Source organism: Scophthalmus maximus, chromosome 4 (assembly GCF_022379125.1).
Source record: "Scophthalmus maximus strain ysfricsl-2021 chromosome 4, ASM2237912v1, whole genome shotgun sequence".
Taxonomy (NCBI): Eukaryota; Metazoa; Chordata; class Actinopteri; order Pleuronectiformes; family Scophthalmidae; genus Scophthalmus; species Scophthalmus maximus.
This window is the reverse complement of record NC_061518.1, coordinates 10,260,707-10,283,217: the sequence shown is the minus strand read 5'-3', so window position 1 is coordinate 10,283,217 and position 22,511 is coordinate 10,260,707. Positions and strand designations below refer to the sequence as shown.

At 39.0% G+C, this 22,511-nt stretch overlaps 2 protein-coding genes across 5 annotated transcripts in view; one reads left to right on the top strand and one right to left on the bottom strand.

Annotated features, from left to right (window-relative positions):
- mettl15 (methyltransferase like 15) overlaps positions 1-5,631 on the bottom strand; it is a 36,807-nt gene extending 31,176 nt beyond the window's left edge. For 2 of the 3 annotated variants that reach the window (XM_047331529.1, XM_035628144.2), the window contains exons 1-2: positions 5,563-5,631; positions 3,839-4,078 (exon numbers count right to left, since the gene is read on the bottom strand). In XM_047331529.1, coding sequence (XP_047187485.1) covers positions 3,839-4,075 — 237 coding nt within the window. In that variant the 5' untranslated portion in view covers positions 4,076-4,078; positions 5,563-5,631. Of the gene's footprint in view, positions 1-3,838; positions 4,079-5,052; positions 5,540-5,562 lie in introns of those variants that run through there. The other variant, XM_047331530.1, reaches the window with a different exon arrangement.
- A 40-nt stretch (positions 5,632-5,671) lies between these two features.
- LOC118302186 (brain-derived neurotrophic factor) overlaps positions 5,672-22,511 on the top strand; it is a 56,631-nt gene continuing 39,791 nt past the window's right edge. Inside the window, exons 1-14 of one of the 2 annotated variants that reach the window (XM_035628134.2) lie at positions 5,672-5,820; positions 6,820-7,165; positions 9,163-9,320; positions 9,948-10,052; positions 10,610-10,720; positions 11,420-11,617; positions 14,437-14,613; positions 14,738-14,812; positions 14,922-15,022; positions 18,156-18,318; positions 18,878-19,042; positions 19,967-20,088; positions 20,236-20,525; positions 22,445-22,501. In XM_035628134.2, coding sequence (XP_035484027.2) covers positions 6,850-7,165; positions 9,163-9,320; positions 9,948-10,052; positions 10,610-10,720; positions 11,420-11,617; positions 14,437-14,613; positions 14,738-14,812; positions 14,922-15,022; positions 18,156-18,318; positions 18,878-19,042; positions 19,967-20,088; positions 20,236-20,525; positions 22,445-22,501 — 2,038 coding nt within the window. In that variant the 5' untranslated portion in view covers positions 5,672-5,820; positions 6,820-6,849. The remainder of the gene's footprint in view (positions 5,821-6,819; positions 7,166-9,162; positions 9,321-9,947; positions 10,053-10,609; positions 10,721-11,419; positions 11,618-14,436; positions 14,614-14,737; positions 14,813-14,921; positions 15,023-18,155; positions 18,319-18,877; positions 19,043-19,966; positions 20,089-20,235; positions 20,526-22,444; positions 22,502-22,511) is intronic. The other variant, XM_035628133.2, reaches the window with a different exon arrangement.

Here is a 22,511-nt window from a genome sequence, read left to right as displayed (position 1 = left end):
TTTCAAATGTAGCAGACTTTGCGCTGACAGGAACCATGCAGAAAACTCCCTGAACTGTAGACAGTCATTTCTCACCTCAGCTCGCCCGAAATATGACTTTAAATACTAACTGTCATCACGAATCAAGCCTGGTTCACACAATTTATGATGTGTGCAAGTTCCCCACTCGCTGCCACCTGCTTCTACATAAGCTGGCATTAATGCGTTTGTTACTTTCATGGTGACTGCAGACTTAACATCACATTGCTTGAGTAGCACTAAGTACAATTTACGCTTTTAGGAGTTCTTGACTCTTCTGTTGCCTTTGGATTTCCTAGGTGTATCATCATTTAAGAAGTTGTGTTATATGCATATTTGAACACAGAAACAGGAACCAGTACTTGCATCAGCAAATGACAAAGATATACATTTATGTATGACTGACATAAAAGTACATGGTAAAATATGCAATGCTACAACTAATTGTGTTATTTGACTGCTCAAAAAATGGTTTGACAGCTGAAAGACATGGTATTGATAAAAAAAAGTAGGTTTAACATTTATCGCCTCATTAATTCCACAAGGGGGAGTGTGTTGAGACTGAAATGTAAGATTAACAGCTTGTTTCTCCTTCTACAGAAGCACAGGGTTTCTCCCCTGGACTATCAGCTGATGGCTCATTAATCTATTCTAGAGGAGGTCCCTTGCTCAAGCAGTTTGCGCCAGTGAAGGAATCCTCATGCTTCGTCCTGAGTGTCAGTATTTCCAAGTTTAAGAGGTTTCATTAAATCATTATACCAGAGATGACCTAAACCAAAAAATGTGAATTTAATATTGTTGATTCACATTAATGGTATCAGCAAAGTTAAAAGGCTCCTTTTTATTTTATTTAATTGTTCTACTTTTGACCAACAAAACCTTGTCTTAAGTAAGTAGCACACTATTTCATTGTTATTTTAAGGGTGTCTTATCAACAAAATAATTCAGCACAAATGTACTCTTCGCTTGTTACACACAAAGATTGTCTGCTCACGCACAAAATTAAAACGTCTTTAAAAGGGAATGGGAAATGGCACTGTGATTGGTTTTTACACACCCATGCTTAATAAAGAGTTTAATCCTTTTGATATTTCTCCCACTTTTGAACTAGCAAACGTGGATTTGGACACACCCTTAAAGCTGCTGTCGGTAGGAATTTAAAAAATAACTTTTTTTCATATTTGCTGAAACTGTCACTATATGCTGGTAGTAATATGTGAGCCAGGTCGTCTGTGACAGACTCTGGGTCATTCACCTCCCCCTACTACCTTTAATGCCATTTGCCAGAATCCACCGCGCCTGAGCAAAAATCTCCAATCACAGCCAGGGGGCGTCTCTCCACTCTGTCAATCATCCGGGTACGAGCGGCTCAGCGCTGCAGAACCTGTGCACAGCCTCACTCGCTCGGTCATGACCAAGCTCACGTCTTCATAACGAGGAGCTCGCAGAAGAAGCAGAGTTAGTTTGAAAATGCCGCGGCACCACCAAGCATCGAAAAAACTGCCCGGCTCCTTTGCCAGAAACTGCATATACGACAAAGACCACAAGCAAAAACTAGCACTTTATTGCAAAGCAAATACTGAAGTTGCATAAATATTAAAATATAACATTGAAATAAATAAATGAAATGAAAAAAAGATATACTGCACAGCATTTACATAAAGCACAGTCTGAAACTAAACCATCTTCAGATGAAACAGCTCTAACAGTAACTTGTCATGCGATTCAGACCGATGCTTCAATCGTTAAAATAGAGATTTTATATCAACCGCCAGGCTCTATGAAGCTCAGGAGCAGCAGTGTTTAAATGCTAACAGCATGTTAACCTGCTGACAATGCTAACCATCGGATGTTGGCCATGTTCACCATCTTAGTTTTGTGTTAGCATGCTAATATTGTTGCGATTGGAATATCATTAGCCGGTATTTCTTAAAAGTTAGGTGTGTAGGATTTGATGGCATCTTGCGGTAATGTTGCAGATTTCAACCAAATGAATTCCCTTGCTCTCACCCCATGCCTTGCAAGAATGTAGAAAAAACTACATTGGCCTTCAGGTAACATAAAAGCATGAAAGGCCCTCTACAACCAGCGTTTGGTGTGTTCATCTCGGGCGACTCTAGAAACATGAAAGTGCAACATGCCAGACTCTTTGGAAGAGGGCCTGCTCCCAATGTAGAAAAGGCTATTTTAAAGGTAAAAGGTTTAGAAAAGAAGAAAAAGAAATCTCTACATACTTGACCGTTAAGTATTGGACACAAATATGATGGTAATAAAACTATGAAAATATAGTGAAGGTAACCAGTGCAAATTACCAACCTACATACACATTAACAGCCAGATGTCCCGTGTGGGAGACAGCCGGGCAGTGAAAGGCTCCATTTACACACTTTGGTTTAACTGCAGTGTTTGCTCTGACACCCATCATCGCTTAAGTACTCTATTCATACATACTCTGCTTCAGCTGACAAGAGCAATTACATATTGATGATTATTAAAGCTCACTGCCCACAGCGATTTTAGTGGACATTTGTCTGATATTAGGGGTAGGATTTCCTCTTAACAGCAGTGACACTGTCACTTAACCACAACCTGTGTCACAGAGATATGTCAAAATTCAAATATCTGATTGCCTGAGAGTGACATTTGAGTGTGTAATATGACCATGTGCAATCACCCTAAACACCTTTGTAACATTGCTGGTTTTGATATGATCAGTGAAACAGCAATATTGTGTGACATCACATAAATAAATAAATTAACAGACATGTTGCCATTTCACTGGTTAAAGCCTGACGTCTGAATGTAGCCATGTAACATTTTCAAAGAACATCAACTGAGTTCTCCAGCTTGTACTGTACAAAAAAGCAAAATCTATCAAACTGTTTTTTTAATAGCATCTGATTGGCAAGCTGTCTTGGGACAGTTGGCACATGGGCGGGCAGCGGAGGAGTTTAGAGGTGCTAAAGTTCAGGCAGGAGCGACGCAGCACCCTGTGTCCTGCCAACAGCCTTACAGTGGCGCAATTCCTGACTAAGTTGTTGACCCATGGCCCCCACCTGCCTTGACCATGCATTTTATTGGGGGGGGGCAGCACTTCCCCTCCTATGCTCGCTGCCACACCAGAAGGCTTTTGACTCATGCCCATCTGTCCTGATAGTACATACATTAAGCGAAAGCCAAGATACTGGCAGCCTGTCCAATTCATGTGTGCCTATGTAATGAGCCATTATGTAGTGTGTGAACTGATATTTTACCTTAGAAACAGCTTAGTAAAGAGAATAATAATAAGTAAATAAATGATTTCCAATAGTTATCTTCAGCTTACAGTGAAAGGCATTATACAACACAACTTGGCTAACTCTTGTCATTGTCTTCATTCTAAAACTAAAGTTAGAGCTCTACAATAAATCTCATCTTTGTGAATGTTATAATATGAATTGTTGCTGATGCGGTATGGAAGGTGTTGATTCAACTCTGCTGTAGATTTGAGATTGTAGTTAGCTGTGGGTTTGTATCTGAGGAGATAGGCATTCCAAAATCCCGACATATTGTAAAAGGGACAGAATAAAAGAAACATCTCTCAGTATGACTATACATGCCTATGCCTATGCCATTACCACAGTAACCAAGGCAGAGTAGATAACAATGTCTGGAAATACAAGCTAATCACTCAAATGTTGGATCCATTCTGTTGTCAATAATGGTAATAAGAAGGATGGCACTGATTTGTTTTGTTGTATGAATGACATTTAAACAAACAGACAGAAACTTTATGGAGTACTTTGAAAATCTAGCAAAATTAGCAAAGATGCAATCGTACCTGACCAGGTTGGATGTCTAAGAAATGAAGCACCTCTTTGAGCATGACGGGCGTGTGAGGAGGCTTTTCGGTGCAAACCGAAGGCAGTTGTTCAGATCTGTCCCAAGGACCAGGACCAGAAGATGCTCCAACTGAAGAAAGGTGCAGGCTTAATTCCCATGACCTCCAAGCTCTCCACACAGCCAGACTAATTTTCCGTAACACTGGGTTGGAGCGCACAGCCATATGACAAATCATGATCTACGAAGAAATTAAGCAAGGTTATAAGGAGTTTAAGCAAATAAACAGGAGCAAGCTCTGTGATACTGCTGAATATAGGTGAGTATTTTGAAAGTTGAAGTAAGATGGTGATGAAGTTGTGAGCTTCAAGAGGCAGGTGACTACTGACTTCAAAGTTAGTTACTATGCTGTTATCTGTAATAGTTCCCAGGTATTTAATCGAAATGGTTACATGTAGTAATGCCATGAAGTAACTAGGTACTCTGCAAATGATTTCAATTAACTTAAGCAGCCGGTTTCTGACCAGAGATGCCCATACAAAAACAAAGAGAAACAAATCACAGCTTTAACAATTCAAGCTAGTTGAAAAGGATTGCACCATTCAAACAGCACCTATCTGTGGTTCATAAACTGCATCATCACCACCACACCCACAATAACAGTAAAGTACATCTTTGGTTGATCTGTCAAACATGTTCATGATTTACGTGAACAATACCGCCTGCACCAGGCACCACGGTGAGCCACATGGTTAAAAGGGTATTCAGGTGTTTCCTGGCAACAAGATGTGTTGAGAATTAGAGCACAGTTGATGATGCAGGATTCTATTAACACAGAAATATGTTCAGGAGCGGAAGTCATTAATATAGGTTTGCAGTGCACAACAAAATTGGTGAACGCAATGCAAATGTCCAATGGCAGCAAAGAGTCACATAGTATTTGCATAGGTTGGCAATATAGTGAGGATGCTTGACTGCTGTCAGGTTGTTGGGTCCTGCAGTACAGGAATTCCCTTTTTTTTTAGACATTTATACACGTTAATCCACATATTACATAATACAGGTGGCCTGAGCAATCCTTTTACCAGAAAAGCAAGTTAATGAAGGAATGATTTTAACTCGCTGAATTTTTTTTATTATTATCACCTATTAATCATTTTGTGATTATTTCCTATATCTATCTCATGACATCACATCTATTAAACAGCCCATTACCTCTGTCGTTTCCTTCAAAGTGCAATAAGTTGGGTGAGAAGTGGAAAATAATTAACTGAAGGGTTGTTGTTTATTCCAAGGGCCTGTGATCGTAGCCACGCCCCCGTCTCCAATCAATTCCGTGACCAGCTAGCTGCTAGCCATGAAGCTAGAAGTGTTGTAGAGGTCACAGTGGCTTGACTCTACAGCACTGGGTTGCAGGTAGCTGTTGTAGGATTGTTTGATTTAACCAAACTCTTGTCACGTTGTGTTATGCTGCAATTTTGTTTATGTACCAACCAACCAATGGAAGGCACTGCGTTGGTGTGGAGCAGGTTAGCTTACCGACCTTGCTAAAATACGAGAGCTAGCGTGTGCACGAGTGGTTGTGGCTAACAGGCATGGAGATAAAAACATGAGGGAACATAAGTAAACTCTGTTACATATATAAAAAAAATAAACACGTTTCTCCCGGAAGAGCTGTGTCGGACAACCGTGTTAGACCTCGGGGACGTTGAGCGTGAGCCTTACCGTAGTGGACCGGGGCGTAGCTCCTCCTTCGACGGCAGCATGGCCGCCGCGTCACTCCGGCCCGCCCCGTGACCAGCGGCTCACAGCCAATCGGCTGCGACCGAGGAAGAAGGCTTGTTTTTGAAATTATTGGCGCTTGCGTCGTGCTAAGCTATGACCGTCTCGACGCAAGCTTTTATTTTCTGTTTATTCACTTCATAAAACGCACACTCATTGTTTATCTTCATCACTGACAGATAACGGCTTGCTGACAAAAAGGTAAGTCGTACAATCCCCCACGACGTTTTAACCGATATGAAGCGAACAACGCTCACTTCACCTTTGGACGCTGTTGTATATGGGCTAGCTTAGCAGGCGTTAGCCAAGTTAACGCCTATTTTATTTCCTTAAATAGCTTTGAAACAGGAAAGTATATTCTTGTGCGATATTTCACAACTTCATATCCTATATGAGTTCCGTCCAGGTTTTCCACTGAATTGCTTATTTATAGTGACACGTTCAAGCTCGACACACCGTTTTGTTTCGTATGCTAAATGTGTTCTCCGTTGTATTATACACATCCTCATGACACAGCGTGGACTCGTAGTTATCTTTGAAACTTTATAGTTTCGGGCTAGAAAGTACGATAAAGTGAGTGATCTTTGTAATGACTGAAGAACTGTAAAGCTCCACATTGAATCGTATCGCCTTTTAGAAGCGTCACAATGCAACGTGCGCGTGTATTCTTATATAGTTATCATATGCTAATATGTTATATGGCGCTTAACCTAAAAACAGAACAATATCTAGCTTCTGTAGTGGCTTCATGTGACTAATCATTGACTGTTCGGCAAGATTTGAATGTATGATGCTGTTATTAAGCCTCATTGTTGTCACGTGTCATGAGGAGAGAACCTGCCTCCCAGCTACTAAAACCTCACTGCACTAGTTTAGTGTAGTCGCAGATATCAAAAACACATTTCACACACATTCTCAATATCATGATGATTTTGTGTGTACAGGTAGTTGCCAGTTTATTAGATATACTTGGCTAAAAACATCTTTTTTTCTCTCTAAAACTTTAGACCTGTCTATGAGAATGGACAAAATATTTGTTGACATTAGATATTGGAAAAAATGTGTGCCACAATATCACCAACATTGCAGTGCAGTGATTTCATTAGCATGTTATTAAACATTACTGTGATCTTCACAATTTATAATGTGAGAAATTAAGGTAACCCTTTTTTCTTTTCTTTTTTTCTTCTTTCTCTGCAGCAACACTAAAGTTGACGCTGAGTGGCCACAATGGCGAGCGATGTGTGTAGCCATGTTAAGGTGATTGTTCGGGTGAGGCCACCGAACGACAGTGAGAAGCGTGAAAACTGTCGCAATGTGGTCCAGGTTGTTGACAACCACATGCTCATTTTTGACCCCAAAGAAGAGGACGCATCGGGTTTTGGGTCACAAAGAGGACGAAACAGAAACATCAACAAGAGGGCTAACAAAGACCTCAAGTTTGTTTTCGACCATGTCTTCGGCGAGACCTCTACTCAAGTCGACATCTTTGAGAGCACCACTAAAGGAGTCTTGGATGGTCTGATGAATGGATTTAACTGCACAGGTAACCAATGACTAAATACAAGTTGTGTATTATAAAAACCCATTCAGACTCGGTGTTAACATCCGCCTTGAGTGATCTGATCACAAGTGCGCTGCTGTAAGTACAGGTGTAAACGCACCCAAGACTGAGGATGCATTTCAGATCCAATCACTTAGACAACATTCGGTGGTGGTCTGGGACGCATGTGGCCACATTCTTTTAGCAGCATGAATGCAAACGTGTCAAGGAATGGCCTTCTCAGCTGACGTCCAGTTTCATAACTATTGAAAATATTTTTTCCACTCTTCAGTGTTTCACATACACCAAATTATTTGTGGCCGTCGCAAATAATATTAATACTGACCACCACATATATATTTCCATTTTTTCCCCTCAAGTTTGTTGTATTGTAAAGCTGCATGCAGAGTATTGATTTGGTCAGCCCCTCCTTGCTCCACTCTCTGTCTCCCTCTCATACAGACGCACACACAAACACATTGACAATCCAGACCCATCTGTATAGTCAGCCTGGCTAAAAACAACATCATTTGGTCTTTGCAACAGAAATGACGTAGGTGTATATTTGCATGTAGACCAGGGAAGTGAGATCCGATCACGAGTGGTCACAGGAGACGCATTCAGGACGCGTTCTAATGCCAGGTGTGAACTGACGTAGTTGGAGCTGTCCACTGGTGACCGGATCACTCAGGAACGGATGTTAATACCAGGTCTGATCAGGGCCAAAGCTGCACCTCGCTGCCAAGCATGTTGGCAAACTGCTTTGCAGCACTGTTTGCTAACGAGTTCACCTTGTCAACAATATTAAATGTGATGATAGGTCAATGTTGCGTTGACAACTTGTTTTTGCTGCACCCAAAAAAATCTGTTATTGCAGGTCAAATGATTCAACTGCAATATATAAGCCAAGTGTATTGTAGGCTTACATGACATTGCATTACATTTAACAACCGAATGACTATGCATTAAGGTAATATCATATGAATCACACCTCACCTTTCCTGGCTCTTTTTAATAATTCAAGAATAGATCCTCCAAAAAGGGTAATTTAATGTTCCCTGACAATACTTTTGTCACCTTACTTTTGCATTAACTTGCAAAACATTTTGCCTTGTATTAACCTTTTACCTCATTTTACCTTTTGTGTTACCTCACATTTTAGTTTTGCATTTCTTCACGATATTTTTGCATGCAAACTTTTCCATAGGAACTGTTTCAGGAAATGCTCTGCAGATACAACAGAAAGGAGATGTGACATTTCATATGCCGCATGTATTGCTCATTATTCCTTTCATAACACAGCAATTGCAGCTACGCTGCCTGACTGTTGGTTGAAGCTTTGGCTGTTATATTGGGTATTTCTTGGACTACAGCTGCATTTGTGGTGTTATTGATAGTACTAAGGATATTGCCACAGGAGCTGTACTGAGACTACTCTTTGCTGCTCCTATTAACATCAGCCAAGAAAGTTATTTCAGCCACACAGGATCTGAATCCACAGTGTTTCTATCACATATGAGAGAGATGTGTGACAAACAACCTGTGCTTGTAGTCGGTTTTACAACCCTTAAAATGTAATGGTATATAATAGTGTATTATCATTTCAAATCACAGTCATGTCTTTTATTAGTCCAGTTATTAAGACAGCTGAGAGCAAGGTTAACCAACTAGTCATCTAATCTAAATGCAGTATAGCCTACCACCATTCATATGAACGGACCTTGATGAAGTTGGGAATTTATGACAGACTAAGGTGTTGCCTGCATTAGTTTTGGCTGGGTGTACCTAATAAACTGGCAAATGAGTTCATCCAGGATACAGGATGTTTCCCAACCAGCCAATTTAGTCTGAAATGTATGTTACCAAGATTTATGTATTTTAGTTGTGTATAAGATTTTCATCCATTTGGATCATACAGATTTAACATAAACTAATAGACCTAATGTGATTCAAACCAGTAGTGACAATTGTCTTGTAACTGAAATGTTTTTCAATTGCAGTGTTTGCCTACGGTGCTACCGGAGCAGGAAAGACCCACACCATGTTAGGCGCACAAAATGAACCTGGGGTCATGTACCGCACCATGACCGATCTGTTCAAACGCATGGATGATGCCAAGGAGGAGAAAGAGTTCGCTGTTGCTTTCTCATATCTTGAGGTGAATATTTCAGCCTTAATTTTTTTTGTTAAATGTTTTATAAATGCATAACCTGTTCATTTTGTGGCAAAGTTATTCTCAGACTTTGACTGAAGGGTTTCAGTTGTTATTTTCTTTAGAAATGTAACCACCAGCAGTTACATGTTGCAGTTCATTTTTTGCAGCATTAAGCAATTTCAACCAATACACGTCTTACTAAAAATCAGCGAATATTTCCTTGCTAGCAGTCTGTTCTGTTTTTTATTTTATTTTATACGGATCAGCCCTTGCTCTGTAAATCGAAAACAAATAAATGGTGCGAACCGCACCTCACAACACTTGCGTGTGTACAGTTTGTAAACATCCCTCACTGTCAGTTTAAGATACGTACTAGCGAATGATGCTATGAGTCAGGGGTTTTGGCCTAGTGGTTAGCGCGTCGGTCTCACATACCTGAGGCTCCGGGTTCGCGGCCCGGTCAGTGCAGTTAAATCATCAACAACAACAACTAGAGGCACAAGTTTTCTCCTAAATCGCTTACTTGATCCTATATTTTTGATGGACAGTATCAAATGTGATATGACTGATGGGGATGGTTTTAATGGATTTGCTGCTGTTTGCTGTTTTATTTGTTTTTGTTGTTTACAGGTTTACAATGAACAGATCAGAGACTTGTTGGCTAATGTTGGCCCTCTTGCAGTGAGAGAGGACGGTTCTAAAGGAGTGGTTGTTCAGGGCCTCACATTGCATCAGGTTCGTAGCATCATACACACTGCCCGTAGCATCACAGGGCTTATTAACGGTAAATACTGGTGTCACTGCAAACACAATTAATTACAGGCCCTCTAATTTAGATTTCCCTCAGTTGTTTTTTTGCAATACATAATGTAATGTTTTTAAATAGAAAAAACACATTTCGAGTCAAAGAAGACATGAAACGGGCTCCCCTGCAAGCACTGATGTTTAAAAATGCACGTCATGTCAAGACATTACCAAAAAAATTGTGTAAGGAAGATGCAATTCAGGAAAACTCATTTCACTAGTGATTGTCATTTTCTTCATAGAGTTTGGGTGGATATATTAAACTGATACTTGAGATACTTTGTGGTGTGATTATTTATACAGGTTGGCTTTGAGACAGTATGTCTCAATAAAGTTATTTCTAAAAGTTTGATATAAGTGGGTTACATATGCAAACAATTCAATGTTTTTGCTGTTCTGTTGATTTCGTGGTAAAGTGCTCTGTGGTTGTTCCTTCTGCTGGCTCACACCATCTATGTCTTTTTTTTTTTTTCCTTTTTTTTTTACAGCCCAAATCTGCAGAGCACATTCTTGAGGCTTTGGATTCTGGCAATCGTAACAGAACACAGCACCCCACTGATATGAATGCCACCTCTTCCCGGTCCCATGCCGTGTTTCAGGTATTGTAATCCAGTCTTATAGAAATTATGATGTTATGACTTAAAATAAGAAAACTAAATAAAAAGACAAAACAAACTTACAAGATAAGAAACATGTTTCCACTCAACAATTTCAAAGATGCAGTTACAAATATCTTCAGTTTAAGTTTAAGTATTTGACATTTTAAGAAAAGAAAAAAATATCAAGGCCTTTGGCAGTTTTGAAAGTAGACATGGAGCATTGAAAGTGATTGAATTGATATCTTTTGTGCAAAAATACATAATTGAAGTTGTTTTGATAATCTTTGTTGAACGTTGGTGTGTACGTGCTGTTGTCTCTCTGCTCTTCAACTCAGAAATAAGTCTCTGTCTCTATCGCTCTGCTTAGACAAGATATTTTTTTCCTGTGCTGGGTTAGAAAAGACAGGGGACCACATAGTCTGCCATCCCTGTGATGCATCACAATTGAGAAGTGCTCACATTTTCAGGCCTCTCTTTTAATTGTCTATGAGCATCTGTAAAGCCTGCATGTTCTCATAAAAGTAATATTACTGTCAGTAATTAAACTTGTAATTAACCAGTAATTAATCTCATCTGTGGGGAATGGCCCTGGAAAGTCCTTGAATTAGGTTTTAAGAAGGTGTGGGAATCTGGTGTAACAACGCTTCAGAGTTTGCTTCTTAATTCTTTTAAATTGACAGTTTTGTGTTCATTTACCAGATATATTTGAGACAGCAGGACAAAACGGCCAGCCTCAACCCGAATGTCTGTGTTGCCAAAATGAGCCTGATTGATCTGGCAGGCTCGGAGAGAGCCAGCGCCACCAATGCCAAAGGGGCACGTTTACGGGAAGGCGCTAACATCAATCGCTCACTCCTTGCCCTGGGAAATGTTATCAACGCACTCGCTGACCCAAAGGTGAGTTTATATAACCCTACATGTACTATATATACTCTAAATAACACACAGGGTTGGGAAATTATCGGAACAACCATATGAAGGAGAACTTTTTTATTTTAATTAGCTAAATCAGTCACCATTGATGAAAGAGGTCAACCAATAGGGGAAAGCAATTAGCCCATTAATCAGCTGAATATACTGTAGCTAATCATAATAACCATATTAATTATTTAGATTTTTATTTATCCAGTATCTATTAAAATCTGCTTGACTGATTTCAGTTGTATTTCATTAAGGGGGAAAATGATACTGCAGGTTCTCTTAAGATTGTTTGAATAAAACCTTTCAGACGAGGTTAAGACATATACTCAAGTCGCATCAAGCAATCTTTATATCTTTAATATTTAAAGTGAATTACCCCTTGAGAAGAGTGTGTGTTGTCATGCATGATGTATTTTTGTCACTCTTTAAGAGAATATGCCGAAATGGGATTTTATGGATTACATCACTGGTAACAGAACATCCTGAAGTGTAATTTGGTGGATTACATTTTTGGAATGTATTGTATTTACAATGGCCGCTGTTCTGCACTGGCCAGGATTACTCCTGATGGGCGTCCTGTTAAATTTTTAGATGTCACTACTATTATTGTCCGTGCATATAAGGAGGATCTGACTTTTTGGAAGAGAGAACACCAAATTGGTAAGCAGGGTTAAATAGTTTTTCCTCTCTCTATTGTATCATGGACTAAGAGCTGATCGTTTTACATTATATATTCAAAAGGTTACTTCTGTGGGGAGAAGTAGAGTAAGTGATATGTGATGACACTTTACAGGATGAGCAAATGTTGTGAATATCGTTCATATTTTCTAAGATCAGTATTTTCCAGTACTGGGTTGCCCACTCCTTACTAGAAACCTTAACTTTTCTGGGAAACCTTTAAACGTTTGTACTTGATTTCTATTTATAGAGAGATAATTGGAAAGTGGAAAAACGTAGTCCCCCTATAAATATTTAAGTATTTCACATTTTCTGTTTGAAAATGGAAGCAATCTCTCACACGTGTCAATGACAGTTGGAAGTTCACATTCAAAATCTATTAACAAAAGAGTTAACATTCGACCTGTGTGCTCGAGCATGACTCTTTGAATGCACAGAAGACACCCCCTGGTTCACACACACAGCTGCACACTGTGAGACTAGAAAATGGTTGATTAGCTTGGTACAAAACAAACACTATTTTGTGAATCGCTGACTAAAATAAGTTAGAATGATGAATTACTTAGAAACTTTTGATATAATGATACCCAGACCCTTATACATACAATAAAATCAATCAAGATTCCTCAGTCACACACATCACAAACGATTAAAAAAAGATAACCAGTTTTATATTTAGTATTTTTGTTCTTTTTGTCGTTGTTCAGCAACTCATCGGTGAATGTTCATCATGTCCTGATCATTCATTCATTCATTCATCGTCTACCGCTTTATCCATTTAAGGGTCACGGGGGGGGGGCGCTGGAGCCAATCCCAGCTAACATTGGGGCGAGAGGCGGGGTACACCCTGGACAGGTTGCCAGCCTATCACAGGGCCACATACAGAGACGGATCATGTCCTGATAATTATTATTATTATAGGTATATGAAATGAATCACTAGCCTCCATATAAAACGGAGCCTGGGAAGTTGAGAGTCAACTCAGTATTTGGGTTTTTTGGGTTTTTTGGGAAGTACTTGTATTCATTAACCTGTCAAGAAGTCGTCTCATTTTACACAAGTCTCAATGGGTGAGGCGCAGGCCACATGCATCTAGAAAGTGCTTTGCAAATCTATCACAGCCATGTTGTGCAATGAAATATAATCCTTCTTCAACAGGTTACTTAATTCTTGGAGTAAAACTGTATTCTTTTTATCGTGACTGTCCACGTACCATTATACCCCGCTCACTCTTTTTGAGTGTTGCAGTCTTGGAATAGTTTGATCTGCTCAGGCTACACCGCCCACCACTAATCACCACTGCTTCTCCACCCTATCGACATGGTTATTGGTGGTCCAGTGAACACTGTTGGCAGACGAGGAATTCAAGTTGTGACCATTGTTTACAGGAAAGAATGTCCCCACTTGTGTCTGGGCTGACAAGCCTTTCGTTTGTGAGAAGAATGTCTGCTACTTCTGTTTGCGCTGTTCATCTTCTATGTCATCTTCATGCTATGCTACACAGAGGGTTTTGTTGAAAATTGTTTGCCTTAGGCGCTGTCCAAGCTCGTTCAGATACATTTTACGACACATCCTTTTCTCTCCCGGTTGGCCTTCCATCCACACAAGGCCAGTGTGTCCCACCCTCGGAAATGGGGCTTTCTGGAAATGATATTTAAAAAATCTAATACAGTTGATATTGTCCATCTAACTAATCTTGCTAACCCTGTATCCGATTCACAGTAAAAATCTTACATAGCCAGGTCCATGGCAGCTTACAGGCAGCTTACGTTTTAAAACAGCTGCAAGCTGCAAAAGAGATCATTTGACACTCCATTCGTTTGATATAAAAGTATATATTTATGTGTGGTTTGTTTACACGTTGTTTTTTTTATTGTTTTTGTTGTTTGTATGTTTTGGGGTTTTTTGCTCTGTGCCCTTGGTATCGGCAAAAAATGCTTTAATTTTGATTTGTTTCATGGGTAAAAGAAGCATTGCATTTGCAGATTCTCTATTTTTTCAAATAGTAACTTTGTCTTATTTTCTGAGTTGCATGTTTTTGTACACTTTAATCGAACCCAAATGTTCCAAATTTAGTAATTTCTTTGGCTTTTGTGCTCCGTTCTCATTTGTTTCAGAGTAAGAAAGCTCATATACCATACAGGGACAGCAAATTGACACGGCTACTGAAGGACTCATTGGGAGGCAACTGCAGAACAGTTATGATTGCCAATGTCAGCCCCTCATCCAAGTCATATGATGACACCCACAACACACTTAAATATGCCAACAGGGCTAAGGAGATTAAGTCATCGGTTAGTATTAAAGTTATATTTTTTCATATTTGTTAACTGTAATACACCAACTGTGAATCCTTGACTGTAAATGTATGAATTCCTTTCATACCATTACATCATTCTCTCTTCCCTTACCTATCAGCTGAAGAGTAATGTCGTAAGCCTGGACAGTCACATTGGCCAGTATGCAGTGATATGTGAGAAGCAACGGCAAGAGGTAATAACAAACAACCAATATGTCATGCAGAGTAAAGAAAAACAATCTCATGGAAAGCTGTCATACTTGAAACTCATTTTAATATTGATGTTCTGTTGCATTTCTAAAGATTCTACAGTTGAAGAAGAAGCTAAAAGACTATGAGGAGAAGAACATGGTGCCTGGGACTTTTAACACGATCTCTTCCCAGAAACAAGCAGAGTTCAAAAGGTATGCATGCACACGAGTGTGATTCAGAGTTTAGCCTGAGACATAAAGTAGTTCTCTCTTCATACAAACACTCTTAATTGTAAACATTGTTGGAATACAGGCACTGATTGCTGGCAGACAGAGCACATAGCCTGCAATTGCCAGTATATTATACAGTGGCATATTCATGGCTCCTGTGGTTCTGGTGGCTTTGGATTCATAATGTTTATAATGAAGTGGATCAAGCAGTGTGAGTTGCAATTAGATATGGTGGGTATATATACATATATAGGTTCTAGAGTCAAGAATGATATTCAAATAGACACCTTTTCCTAGCTGGTATATTCTATTATCAATGTTTTTGTTGTTGCCAGTTTTTGTTTCTCAAAATTAACTTTACAGCTTTACATTGCTGTATCAACTCAGCTAGTAGTTACAAGAAACACTTTTACATCAAGATGCCACACGTGAACTTACTTGCTGACAGGCAGCAAGCAGTTTAATATTGCACATTTATAGAGAGCTTTTTTAAATAAACCATGCAGGACAAATCATTTAAGTCTGGGGTGTTGATTCTCTGTGTGGTCAACAGAACTAGCATTCCTTTTAAATTGCTTTTACTTCAGTGTTTATGATAAACCTATGACTTCGGAAAGTAATATGAGTTGAGTTATGTTTCTGACATAAGACAAAACGTGACTATGCTATCCACATTAAAGCACACAACCTTTGCACTTGTCGATTTGATACCTGATGTCTGTCTGCGACATTGACTGGTTCTGACATCTACTCGTCATCAAAATACACAGTTTTTATGAAGAGGAGTGATTTGGACTTGAATAAAGTCTGTTGGGATGTATTTTCTGGTCTAGTACTTCACTAGCTTAGATAATACAGTTTTCTCTTACCAGTCCAAGACTAAAGATAAGATTAACAAAACTAAACACTACTCCCTGCCCACTTTCTTCATCTCTTTCTTGAGGCTTCCCAAGGCATTTCTTGTCCAAATCCCGCCAGTGCTCTCTGGGTCTGCCTCTGGGTCTCCTCCCAGCTGAACATGCTTGAAATACCTCCACTGGGAGGTATCTATGGCACATCCTAATCACAAACCCCAACCTCCTCAGCTGTAAAGGAGCAGCAGTTCTCTACTCCAGTTTCTATCTGGTGATTGAACTCCATGTCCCTAAAGTCCCTTTCGCATTGGACACAAAACCCACTATCACTAACATCTGGCTTTTGTCTTAGTGTGAAAGGGTTCAATCTGTATTCGTTACCCAGGTAAAATGACCTTGCAGTAATCGGAGGTTTACACACCATGACAACACAGTGCTCTTTTGTTTTTTGACAGCCAACCTACCCAGAGTGGTAAGCAAAATGTGAGTGCAAGTGCAGGTTAATAAAACCTGTGTTGTCCAGCTCACAGAATCCCTAGCAAACTTTTCTAAACAACTTGTTATTGTGTTATTGCTGCATATATATATATTTTTTTTACTTTCATGAATAGCTGTCCTATAAAAATCGGCACTTGAACCTTCTAGAAAACCGTTACTTCCAGGAAAATTGTGCAGTTTCAGTGATGACCTCATGTTGCACTAGTGGATATAACAAGTCCAATCAAAAAACCCATCAGAAATATTTTTCAGCATTCCCATCTTTCCGTCAAAATAAACTGCCATTTTCTCCATAGCTGATGGCCCATTGGTTTTCTCTAAATATGATCTTTATTGGTGTAATGTCCCGCTGTAATGTTTTCTTTCAATTCAACTTCGTTCATGGGAGTGTCAGAGAAAGAATATTGTTCCTTCTTTCTTCTAAAGTTTGATAAACTGCTATGGGGAACATTAGTTTAACTACCATATTTTATTTAAATGTGTAGATTTCATTTTGTTAATGACAGGTGTTTAGCACCTTCACTTTAATTGATGATAAATTATGTATCTACACTTTCTTTGACGTAAATCAGATGCACCATATCCCACCTAGAAGGCATAGGGTCGCATCTGTCGGGTTATTTGGGTTGGGGGCGGGGGACACAGAAAAGCTGAATGAGTCTCACTCCCACACATTTCATTCACTGGCATCAGAATTCACAACCTGCACAGAGAGAGGCTCTGAATAGAGCCTGCACGCGTCTCACACTATTAAAAATTCAGCAGTCTAGCAAGGCCACAACGTCTCCTACGTCACTGGAGTTACATTGAAGAGTGCAGTCACATTTCAGAGACAGCTCTCCAGTCTTACTTACGTGCGCTTCTCTCCTGTCTCCTGCTTTAACTCAACTAGACATCCACTTGCATTCAATCTGGATATTACCTCAACACTCTATCTCTCTGTGTCTCTCTCTCTCTCTCTCTCTCTGTTTATATATATATATGTGTGTGTGTGTATATATGAATGGATATAGATAGATAGATAGATAGAGTATCTTTCTTGCTCAGTCCAGTCATTGGCATCTTGTCACATTAAGGTTAACAGCCTTATATAACATTTTACCTCCAAGCATCAATAATTAATTAAAAAAATATATATATATAATTTATTGATAAACTTTAACATTATAATTTTTACTTGTGTTCCTGTATTTCTGTGTTTTTAAACTGGTTTGAATGTGTTGATAAAATATGACATGTCTAATGATCTTTTTAGGATTTTTTAAACGATCATACTTGATCAAGTGGTTTATTAGAGCTCGAGGCACAGTAATAAATGATATTGTCTTACATGTGGCACAGAAACTTCTAATCTCATCTGTCTTTAATCCCAATGGTGATATTTTATTGTATTGGGGTGATTAAAATATGAAGAGTATAATTTTGTCCATAACTACAGCCTCAAAAATGACTGGAGATAAATTAATGCCTCTCTGACAACACCAGCAAAAATTTAGCATTTCACTGTAAAGAAGTTTAAAGGGTCACATTAAACTACATGAATATACCTGTTTATATATATTTTACCTTAACAATTACTGAAACATTTACAAGGATCATGTTGTTTGTGTCCCATTTTTTGACAATTCACAAACCATGAAAAGTTTTACATTAATTTTCTTCAGTTAAGTTAAATTCTTTTATGCAGCCCTTTCAGGACAGCAAAGATTGATTATTTGAACATCTCTCTGTCTCTCTCGCTCTCTGTCTCTCTCTCTCTCTAGGGTGTCAGAAGCTCTGCAGCAAATCTTCTTGAGTCGGACCCAAATCAGGAGAGAACAGCTGGATCTGGAGAGACAACTGAAGGAGAATGAGCTGCGCCAGCGCTACAGTGTGGAGGACAACCTGCAGGTCCAACATTTCTGTGCCAAAGAAAAGACTGAGAAGGTAGCTGATGCTTACACTGCTATCCACAGTTTCCACCATCCCCGCAGAAAAACAGCTGCTGAGTCATCATTTCACTTCTCTGTTCTCTACAGTTGTGTTAGCCTCTCATTTACGCCGCTACAGGACAGGGTCACTGCTCCCCAGGTCCTGGCTACTCTCTGCTGTTTGAGTATTAGTCCCAATGCCACTTGATGTGCAAAAAGTGAATTGGAAACAAGACTTTCAGATTGGTCCACTCTTATCTCTCCAAAAAAATCTAAAGTGTGGGAGTAGTTTTGTTTAGGCTAAATCGGCCTTAATTTAAAATTCTTATTTGAAATCTTCAAACTGGAGAAATATTGTTTCGGATTTACCCCTCCTATGAATTCCTAATAACTCAAAATATTTTAGATTAATCTGTATGTAACTAAGTATGTAACTAGACTCAAGACTTGTTGTCATATGGCTGCTTGTGTTAATAATTATTGTGATTTAATAGTATGCTATACTAATATTAGCACAATCTATAAACCATTCATTATATTACTCAAGTGCCCTTTTTTGTTGTTGCTTTCAACAGGCCACTTGTAAGCATGAGCGGAAGATCGCCAGCTTACGCACTCAGCAGCAACACATTTGCAAACGTCTGAAGGAGGCAGAAACACGTTTCCTGGAAAACGATGGCTGGCTTCATCGTGTCGAGAATGAGATGAAGCTGCTGAAGTCGAATGATCAGACTCCAGAGGTAAGTAATTGACTTTATTATTGACTTTTTCACATTTATCAGTGTCAAATGTGTTTTTATTGCAACAGATTAATTATGTTAAATTGAAGAACACAGACTTTTTTATTCTTCAAAATGTAACAACTACATGTGGAACTTTCAAATTCTATTGTAATGTGTGATTATTTTACCTAATTAAAATGCTGAAGACATGTTTACACAAGTTCATAATATTTTTGTCAGACTTTGGACCAGAGGAGGTCAACAACAAGTGAAGCTTCACACTTAATTACATACAACTTGTAGACAGGATGAAATAGTTTGAGCTAATGTAAGAGAACAAATCAGCATAATTGGATATAGAGAAAAACATTACAGTGTCAGTTACATCAAAACTCACTGTCTCATTTTTGTTTGTTTGTTTGTTTGTTTTGGAAAGTAGGCTGTGTCTCTACTGGTGTCGTGACTGTCTTTGTTTTCTTCCCATCTGTTCTCCCAGTAATTAGAACCGTGCTCATTTTATTTCTCCAGCTCACTCATGGATCACTGAAGAGAATAAATCAATACCATTTACTCATCCCTCACACGGCAGCCAGTTACCTAAAACCATGTCCATGTTATTTTTTTTCTTCTTTATCCTTTCTTCCAGGAACTGACCCAGAACTATGACGCACCCACTGGTCAAATGTTCTCTCTGCTGTTGTTTCATAGCTTCTTTACGTCAGAGGTTTCTTCCCCCCTCCCTTACCCTGAGCAGACAGCTTGTCTGATGTAACAGTGATGAAAACAGAACTTTACATCTTACCTTTACTACGCTGACCCCCAAACAAATCTTTTGTTTTCTCTAATTCTTCCCACCAGAGTGCCAAATTAAATATGCTGAGATATTAGAGGCTATTGCCTCATCATTTCTACTCTCTGACCTCACGTCTTCTGCTTGTTTAGGTGTTAGAGAAGGAACTACATTGCCACAGACTGCAGCTGCAGGTAAATGATCTCCAGCAACACATCAAGCAAATGGTTGCGCTCACAACGCTGCAGGATCAGGAGAACAAGCGTATGCAGAAGTAGGTTGACAATACCAAGAATGAAGTCTCATTAGGTTAAATTCATCTTTACTGTTCTGCACTTGAAGGAACTTCACTTCACCTCACTGTAACCCAGGTTTTTTCCTTAAAAAAAAATTCCAATAATATTTTTCTATTGCATTTCAGAATGTTGGACATCTTGTTGCCAGAATACAGTCGGCACTACTCTGCATTGCATGGAGCTGGGCTGGTCACTGGAGCAGATGAGAGGGAGAACTATGAACTAGAGCACCTTGTGTTGAGGGAGAGAGGCGTGGTCTGGGCAGACCAGGAGGGGGCGGGGCAGCAGATGAAAGGTGAAGGGATTGGAATGGAATCACAGAAGACAAATGAGGTGGGAGGCATTGGGCTCCACAGCGAGTTGGCACCTGTCCTGTCTTTCTCACATCTGCTATACCACCAGAGTAGCCCCTGCAGTAAGTTATCGTACTCTTCCTATATCTACTTCTGTTTTTGTTCATTTAGCATGCAGATGTTTTGTTTGGGAATCATTTACAAAATTGGTGAATGTTTGCAAAATTATGTAGGGATAATCATGATTATTTACATTATCGATTATACGTCATTTTGTCATTGATTATTTGTTTAGGTAATAACATGGTTATTAAAAACAGAAAAGGTGAAACCCTAACCCACATATTAATGGCTTTGGGTGATTGATAACACTAGAAAAGTACATGGTAATGGTCACATTTGAGAACAGGTGAAAAATAACAGACGGTTGTTTTTTTTCTTCCAAATATTCGATTTGTCAATGAATGTTTCAGCACTTAAAAACAGTTTGCCACGTCACCTGACTTGAAAGATATCAGTTTACCAGATAAACACAGGAAAACTTAACCCCCAAAAAAATAAAAACAAAGACAAATCACAAATGCATTTGTAATCTTGTGTTGGTGGGAAGAAATACAGAGAAAGCATTTCTTTTATTAGGTCACCTCAATAATTACATATAAATAATATTTCCCTCTCTCACAAGTACATGTGATGATCTCACTCCTCCTCACAGATTGTAGGAAAGATGGGGAGATTTCCCAGTGGATGAATCTTTGTCGTCCTGTTAAGGTCGAAAATGTCACTCGGAACAATTCTTCAATCTCTATATTTCCATAAATTTAATTTAAGTAATTTACAACTTACTTTTATTTGAAGTAAAGATGGTAAAAACCTGAATTCCTTTTACATTTTGCTAACATTTAAACATTTATGGGGTTGTTCTAATTGTTAAACAATTTATTGACGTTTTCTTTTTTAAAGATTTCTTCTGTTTATTCTTCTGCTGATTTTTACCAGGAGCTCGCCTCCTCTCCGAAACAAATGGACTGAATAATTAAAACCAGCAAAAACAGAGAATAAAGCAGTTTCACATAAAATTCTGTGTTTCCTTCTCACCAAAACAAGCAAACCAGATAATTAGAACTGGAAAAAAAACTGACGGCAACCTCCATGCAAGCAAGCAAACTGTATGATGACATTTTTTTGAGGGTGCAGTCACACTGTCTACATTAGACTTTTTATTATTATGTTGTTTTAGATGGAATATTGTAGTTTAAATCGGTGTTTGCTTCCCCACGTGCAAAAATGTTCCACCATAAGAAGTTCTCCCTGACACTGTTTTACAGGGGTGCCATCCCTGCATCATGCGGTTTAAAGAAATACAAAAGTGTTTTTTCTTCCTTGTAGCAAATCGATAATGGGTTCAGCCAGACCTAAAATTTTTAAGACAAGTAGACGCCTGGATTTAAGATCAATTTTATGATAGTTTGAAATATTAGTCCTGTAAGGTATTTTAATAGGGCCCAGTGTGTTTGGCAGTAGTCCAGGTCTGGTGTGTAAAGTGGGTCCCATGAGACTGAACAATGCACAGTTCATTTTTAACTGTCATCTCCGCATGACCTAGCAGAACCAGTCCCTCCTGACATATAAGCCATGACAGACAGTGGAGCATGAACCAAAGCTGGCCAACAAAACTCAATTACTATGATGGTGTCTATCATTTGATGGATAGTAAACTCCGCACCTGTCTCTCTCTTCCACTACCTTGTTTTGAATAATATCACATTTAGTACTTTGAAAGTGTTTTTTTAATTCCTAAGAATGCAATATGTTTGTATGAGTCTCAGAACTTTCACGGATCAATGTGATTGGGGACTTTAAATCTCCAATCCAACATATAAAAGCAACAAAAACTAAGTTGGCACCTTTCAAACATTTAGGGAGAGTGTAACATTTTCAATCAAAGAAAACCAAATGAGGGCTTCAGAAGCTTTTCTAGCTCTCTGGGATGTTGTAATGGTGATGATATGTTAATGTTGCTTCTTTTTTAAATTCTCAGGTGCAGAGGGGCAAACAAAAAGAACATCATTGTGCAAAGCTGCACCGTCCCCAAAAGGTAAATCTAC